Genomic DNA, 8,508 nt, shown 5'->3' with positions numbered 1-8,508 from the left:
TATTACATGTGTTTATGACTGTGATGTTGGTTTTTAATGCACATAAAATATTTTAGGACACTATTTGTTTCAGAATCTTTTTTTTCTTCATTTCCCTTCTCTAAAAAACTGGTGCGTCTTATGGTCCAGTGCGTCTTATGGTCCGAAAAATACGGTAAATAGTTTTTGGTTAGCCACAGAGAAGTAAATAAGTTTTGGTTAAAATTAAATATTATCCAAAAGACTCAGTCTAATTTTGAAACCATAAACAAGGGGGGAAAGCCAAATCCAAAGACTTACACTATAGTGTAGAAATATTGCTCATGGTAAATTACAATAAATAAGAGAAAACATTCTTCTTTTCTAAAGGCATCACTGTCTTGCAGGCTGGCCATCAAGAAGTCACTTTGATGTTACTTCCTAAATATAAAACCACCACTGAGAGAGTATGTAATCTGCCAATAATGAACTCATTTTAAAAAATGTTTGTTGCCTGGATGTAAATCTGATTTATTTGTTTCAGTAGTTTAAGTCAAACTTCTAAAACAAGTATACAACTAATTTTGTTACAACTCTGAAAATTTGATCACAACATTAGATCATTAGATCACCAATCTATATACCATCCCATAAACACAAAAGCTACACTGCCCTAAAGGCATTTTAACAAAATTAGTTAGAAATACCTTATGTGCTAAATGCCTAACGTGGACATATCTCATAGCTCTATACCTACAATACCCAAAAAACCATAAGCAAATCATTAGATAGCACACCCACAAAAGTATGCCAGTTGTAAAATGTATATATATTTATTTCAAAAATAGTATATGCATGTATATTAAATACAGGGGTACAAGCTCAGAGTACATAAATGTAACAAAGGTATACAAACAGTAGGTATATCTAAAAGTAGAATACATATGACATTCAATAAAGATGAGCATGGTGGCTGGTTTACATTGTCTAATCCCTATCAAGCTCCCATTAGGAATTAAAAAAAACACATAAGAAACAGAAGCCAGTGTAAAACTGGTAAAGAAGGACAGTTTTAGGTAAGGGAAGTAAACCCAACTACTGTATATCTAACCGTGTCTATCTGTGAGGTGGTTTAGATGCATGCTATTCTTGCATTTACCTTATACTAATGCTAGTATTGCAACAAAGGCAGCTCAAACAACAGATGGCCAATAACATCTCAACTTTGGGCACCTCATTCTCCCAAAGAACCCTAGCTATAAAAAATAACAATTTTAAAAATCCACATCAGAAATAAAAATTTCAAAATTCTACGCCTAACACAAAAGCTTGCCTTTTTAAAATGGAAGCCTTTAATCCACACAAAGAAAAAAAAACAGAAAGGTAAAATTAAGGTACTATGGACATATTAAAAGAAAATACTCATAAAATAAATTCAACCTGTAAAACACTGAAACCAGAAACAAAAGCCCAAAAAAATTCACCGTAAACATACTTTTTTAATGCAACAGCCAATGAATGGAGGTTTGAAAATGTTTCAAAAGACTGGAATAGCCAGACTACTATAATTGACATCATGACCTTGTATGATATGTAACATATGTTCACTATATGTCATATTTTGTCTACCTAGCATAGTTGAAGCTATGTCTAGTTGAGAATCTGTAACTAGTTTATATGTTGTTAAATATAAACATTTTTTTTATTGCAAAAAAAGCCGTCTTTTCATCGTCGACAAACACCAGGACTTCTGGAATAATGTTCCTTGGACAGATGAGTCTAAAACTGATTTATTTGTATACCAGAACAGAGGACATGTTTGGCATAAACCAAATACAGCATTCCAGGAAAAGAACCTCATACCAACTGTGAAGCATGCAGGTGGAAGTATTATGGTTTGGGGATACTTTGCTGCAGCAGGGCCTGGCCAGCTCATAAAATCTACCATGAATTCTTCCATATATCAAAGGGTGCTTGAGGAACACTTGAGACTATCCCATGTAAGAAAATTAAAGCTGAAGCGGAACTGGACCCTGCAACATGACAATGACCCAAAACCAGTAAATCCACCAAGGACTGGCTGAAAATGAACAAATGGAGAGTCCCTGAGTGGCTGAGCCAAAGTCTAGATCTTATTCCCAATGAGATGCTGTGGGGAACTTGAAATGAGTTGTACATGCAAGAAACCCCTCAAACATCTCACAGCTGAAAGCTGTATGGAGAAGTGGGGCAAACTTTCCTAACAAATATTAGGGACTGGCTGATGGCCACATTTGACTGCAGTTATTTCAGCCAACAGGGGGTAATACTAGCTTTTAGTGGGTAGGATGTCCAACTATTTCCCTTTTTGCTGATATAATTTGTAAATCAAGGTTAATTTTTGTTGTTTACCTGCAATTAACCACCTGAGCGTTACACTGAGGTCTAGATTTCTGTACCAAAAGTGATCCACTGTTTTTCATGAAATTTTTTTTTAAATTGTAGACCTGTAACTTACAGAAATATGTCCGAACAGGGGTTCTAGTAGATAATATGAATATAAAAAATGTAAAGGATGTGACAAAATTACGGGGTTAACCATCCTAGCCATTTTTTTTTGCCCGACCTTCGTACGGGCATACCGGCTAGGTGGTTAAATCACTCACTTTTCCAGACATAAACAAAAACACGATTAGACATCAACATGTGAACATTTCTTAAAAAAAGAACTGAATAATTATTGAGGTGTCCTAATTTTTTTCACACACACATATATATTCATTTTGGCTATTATTGGTGTTTATTTAAACACTTTCAGGATAAATGCCATCTTAATTATTGTCCAATGCATTCCAACAAGGAAAAATCTTACATAATTTATGTTGATTAGTGGAAACTTGAGAACCATCTTTGAAACTAAACTTTTCAAATACAAAGCCTATTGTGTACCTGTGCCAATACAAAAACTCTCATGACTTTCAGTTGTCTGATACCAGTCTGAGCTTCTACAATTTTTCACTAGCTATTTCTTGTGATTTTGTGTCTCACCTTTCTGCTGTATTTCAGGGATGGTAGAAAATGCAGTCTGGCATCAATTGTTCTTCTTACCATTGGTTGAATATAGAGATATGAGGAAATGCAGTGTGTAAGCACATTTGGTACACAAAACAAATACTACTTTAAAAAACTCACATTTTATTCCAATACACTTTTTTTTAACCTAACATACATATCTTCTAGTGCTACTTGTACAACATTATTACGCAAGCAGAAAATAAATGGGCTCAGAACAGGAGTAATAAATATTGTTACAATACTGACTAATTTATTGTAAGACATATAATAATTTCCCTTTGGAATAATGTATAAAAAAATTGTTCCACCATACCCAAGGCACACAAGAATTAGGTGAGAAATACAAGTGGAGAAGGCTTTGGTTCGGCCACTGACTGTGGGTATTTTAAAGATGGTGATGGCAATCATCATATAAGTCCAAATAGTAATAAATAAAGATCCAAGAATAATAAAAGAAAAAAGAAAGAAATCTAATAACTGAAGAAAAGTAGTGTCCATGCAAGAAAGTTTCATGATAGGCAAAGAGTCACAAAAAAAATGATTTATCGTATTTCCTTTACAAAAGGGCATTGTTGCTTTAATAAAACCTGGTACAAGATCAATAAGAAATCCTCCAGTCCAAGAAAAACATGCTAAGCAGAGGCAGGTATTCCAGTTCATAATATTTACATAGTGAAGAGGATTGCAGATAGCTAAATAACGATCATAAGACATTACGGCTAACAGCATAAAATCAGCTGTACCTAATGCAAAATAGAAGTAACACTGAACAAAGCAACCTACAAATGTTATGGTCTTTTTAAAAGGCAATAATATGGCAAGGAGTTTAGGTATCACAACAGATGAAATACTTAATTCTAGAAGAGAAATATTTCCAAGAAAAAAATACATAGGCAAATGCAATCTAGAATCGTAACATGTCACTGTTATTATAGCAAGATTGCCAAAAATAATAACAACATATGCAAGGAAAAACACGTGAAAAAGGATAACGTCTAAATCATAATTTAATGAAAATGCAACCAAGATAAATTCAGTCATATTGCTTTGATATTGCATTTTGCAAATATGTGATAGAAAAAGATAACGTACATAACATAATTTAAAGGTGTAACCTTAAATAAACAAAATGATCATTATGTTAATGGTTTTAAATAATGTAGCATGGATATACTAGCAGTTGAAAATTAACAATTGAAAGTTTTGCTTTTCCTTCTTTAACATAAAGCTAACAACAAATACAAACATTTTACAAATGTAGAAATGATTGAAATGATTTAAAACACTATTTTGTTAGGAAAATAATATTGTTTAATTAAAAAAAAAAAGAATCCCAGCAACAGAAAATGTTAAGTTCCTGTCACCAGGTCATAGTTAAAAAATGTATTATTAGTATACCATCTAAATATATAAATAATGTAAAATCAAAGTATATACAGTGGTACCTTGGTATAAGTCTTTAATCCGTTCCAGGTCCTTGGAGTTATACCAAACAGGACTTATACCAAACAAATTTTTCCAATAAGAAATAAAGGGAAAATGAATATTGTATTGGCTATTATACATTGATGGGGTTACCTCACTTTACCTTGCTGAGAAGAGTTGAGTGCCTACTAGGATGGTGCTGAGGAGGGAGGAGGAGGAGATGTTATGTAATTCACAGAGAGTTATAGCGCCGGTTGTTCACTATATGGTAGCAAATAGCGTACTGATGCCCTGGGCAGTCATGGCTTTGTCTCAAGAGAGGTAAATAAGGGTAGTGTGCGGTGTTGTGACTCATTTTGACCGATACAAGTTCTAGCACAAAGGTTGTATACCAAGCAAAGGTTGTATACCAAGCAAAATTTTCAAAAAGTCCAAACAGGACACCAAGATACCAAGTTGGACCTTTTCCAAAGCGGAGCTATCCCGAGTTACCACTGTATATATACTTTCCACTCTGGTTACAGTATTAAAACAATGTGTTATTTTATTATTCTTTGTGGTTGTATTTAATGCCATTAGAAGTTAAAATTTGATGTTCACCTTGGATTTTATAATTCACACTTGTAGCATGTTAAGACTTCTGGAGCTAAAAGTATTACCATGTATAAGCTTAATAAAAAATAGGAAATACATAGCATAAATGCATGTAAAATAAGAGTTACACTGTATTATACCGTTTATAAAATATTCTTAATTATTTCTTTACTCAAGGGTTGTTGATAAATCTCAAATCTCATATCAATTAAACAACACTTAAAACTAACTAGGTTCCCATAAGACATTTTAAATTTGCTGATTGCTTACAACAGTGAATTTAGAAGGTCTAAATCAGCCATAATATGCCCTTTCTTTTTACGAGTAAATATTTCAGTATATAGAAGTAAACAGTGGTTGTGGACATTTACCTTATAATGATAAATTCAGAAATTAAATCCTAAATAATGTGAGACCCAACAGTCTTATTTAGGACTACATTTGTACGTGTATAAGCACATAAAATAGATTTACCTTATGTGCCTCCTTGCAGTTTTTCTTTTTCTCATTTTATATTTCATTTAATTGACATTTTCCCTATTTTTTCAGATAGGTTTACCAGAAAATATCAGGTCAGATTTTTTTTCTCAGTATAATCTATTTAGGAATTTTGTTAATAATTATTATTATTATTACCTTTTTTTTTTGGGGGGGGGGGGGGGTCACAGTGTAAATCTGCCACAGGCAAAGCTGACTTTTGTTTGTCCAAGAAGTCCATTGGGTTTAACAAAAAATTAAATTCATACGTAAAAAAATTAATATATTACAAAATCTGCACATTCCATTTAAGGCTTACACTAACAGAGGATTGTTAAAAACCTTATATAGCATGTTCCAATTGGCTCCAACAAAGGAGGAGATCTATTCCTGATCCTCTTGGGCAAATGGATATTTGCTGTTTCAAGAGTCTATAGTGTTCAGCATACTTACTACACAGCCTTTCTCTTTTTCTTCCTTCCAGATGCAGAGCTGCCAGTTGCCACAATCGCCATCCCAGATATAGGGAGCACACATAGGTAGCACCTTGACTGTTGGATTTCTGACTAGTTTAAGTCCAGACTGATGTGGACACTCTCAAAAGTGATGACCTCGACAGTGTCAGCTCCCTCACTTAAAACTGAGTCATTCTAGATTACTATTGATTACAAAACCTCTTCTTTAAATTAGATTTTTGTGACTAAACATATACGTGTGCCTGGTCCTTAGCACCCAAATGATAATACTTGGGAAGATGTGCATCAACAAACCAAGCTACAGGAAAACAAGCTGATTTGTGATATCCCTGCCTGATTTGTGTGACTCTGCCAACAACAAAAATTTATCATAGACTAGGTATTAGAATATGTGCATACAACACTAATAGCTTATGTACATTGTTCATAAACAGGGGCAAGAAATCTAAGATGTCTGTTCCATTTCAATCAACTTTGATGTAGCAACACAAATTGTCATGTATCATTCTTCTAATAAAGAATGGCCCAAATGCAAGATCAGACAAAGCTGAAATTGCAAAGTTTTCATTAATTTTCTAAGAAATGTTATAAAAACCCCTTACAAAAAATATGGAACCAGTGTGTTCATTGAGCTGTTTAAATTTGATGCATGCCTTCAAAAACATAAATTACAGTGTAATTATTAGCAAATCTTTTGTTCAGAAGTAGAGGAAAAAATTTTGGAAACACTCAATGATTGTCACACTTACCTCTTCCTCACTAAATTGCAGGCGTCTCTCTCCTGCGCATGCAGGCAGTCCTGACTCTGGGCGTGCCTACGCTCCCAAGCTTTATCAGTTTCATCCACAACTCCAGCCAATCAGTAAATAGCCTCTTAATTATCCCTGGCTATTTAGCTAGCTCAGACACAGTACTCAGCATTCGTGCAACATCTGTCCACTAGTGCCGAGCCCCCTAGCTCTACTGAGCAAGTTCCTGTACACCTGTTGTTTAATTCAGTGTTTCCTCTTTCCAGGTCCTGTGTTAACCCCTTGTTGTCCAGTCTGTTGCTTTCCTTGTGCTGTTCCAGTGTTCCTCTCTGTATGTGATTACTCCTGAGTCACCTATGCCTTCTGTTGCTTCCAGTGTCTCCTGGGTTCCCTGTGTGGCCCGTGTCACTGGTGTCTATTTCCGGGATCCCTGGTATTTCACCCCTGGATTGTGACCTGACATCTCTTTTGCTTGCTGCCTGCCTTGACCCCGGCCTTCCTTAACAATTCTTCTGCCTATCCTCCTGCCCCCCCCGGGTGTGCCCAAGGACTGCAACCTGGCAGTAACCAGCAGGGCAACATCCTCACCACTTGAAGATCTGGGAAAGATCTGGTTTGCCCTTAGATTCTGGGCCTTGGCCCTTCTCAGGGCTCACACCATCTTGGTGCATGCCATAGCACCCCCTAGTGGGCCCCTCTCCCCAAAGCGTCACAATGATGAGGAAAAATTTACAGGGTCAACCCAAAAATTCTTTGTACTTTTTTTGTACTTCTGCATTTATACTAGCTTGAATTCTTTGAGGTATGGAGTTCACAGGACAGAAGACTCAACATAATATGCATGTAACATGTTTTTTTTGAAGAATAATATATTTTATTAGTGATGCTTCCAATGAATTGAGCTGTCAAAAAAGCCAGAGGTGGCACAACAATTATATTAGGTGCAATTTTGTGGGCTGATTCCATAATTTTCCCTTTCTGTTGAGTGACTCCAGAAATTATAATAAAAATATAATATATAATATAATACAATAAAAGTATTTACAAATAACACTTCTAAAACTATTGGAAGTTGTTGTGTTCATAGTACATGTACCTATAATTTGTTAGTTGCTTCCCAGGCAGTACCCTATAGTGTCCACAAGATGACACCAGAACACTGTAATAAACAACCATAGCAAGGTTAAGTTGTTAATTTTTGGAAGTCTGGAAATTTTATTACAAACTGGCGAATATGTTTCAGTATAGCAAAATGGCAAAATTGTATTAACACATTCCTCTGCTTATTTAAAAAATTAGGAAATAAACTACACTCCATGGATCTAATTTTATGGATCTGGTTCAGGATAGGAAACTTTTGCCAACTAATAGAAAATTATTTTAAAGAAATCCAGGTTTGCTTGATCACCCATGTTCTCCAATGATAGTCTATCCTTTGCAGTTTTGGAGAGAATTAATAAACTAGCGCCATGTTTTAATCCTTAACATTCATATGTCAGTCATGTCATCCATGCAGGAGGAAGGATCTGGTTAGAACAAAAGAGAGTGCCCATCATTTTTGTCTTTAATTTAGTTTTCTTTTTTTAATAATATAGTTTTAGGGTAATTCCAAATCAGGTATTGAAGAATTCACACACATAACTATATATATATATATATTCATACCCGCATACTATTACCCTAATATTTTTTTTTCAGTTTGAAATTGTGGATGACAAATATTATTTGGGACAAAGCCATAATGTTGATAAAAGCATTGGGATGTTTTCAAGCAA

General features: G+C 34.7%; 1 protein-coding gene across 1 annotated transcript; it reads right to left on the bottom strand.

Annotated features, from left to right (window-relative positions):
- Positions 1 to 3,132: 3,132 nt before the first annotated feature.
- Positions 3,133 to 4,053, bottom strand: LOC140332718 (olfactory receptor 6J1-like). Its single transcript, XM_072413913.1, has one exon. It carries the CDS (start codon positions 4,051 to 4,053, stop codon positions 3,133 to 3,135), a length of 921 nt encoding a protein of 306 aa, XP_072270014.1.
- Positions 4,054 to 8,508: the final 4,455 nt, after the last annotated feature.

Source organism: Pyxicephalus adspersus, chromosome 6, assembly GCF_032062135.1.
Source record: "Pyxicephalus adspersus chromosome 6, UCB_Pads_2.0, whole genome shotgun sequence".
Taxonomy (NCBI): domain Eukaryota; kingdom Metazoa; phylum Chordata; class Amphibia; order Anura; family Pyxicephalidae; genus Pyxicephalus; species Pyxicephalus adspersus.
This window is presented reverse-complemented; position numbering and strand designations above follow the sequence as displayed.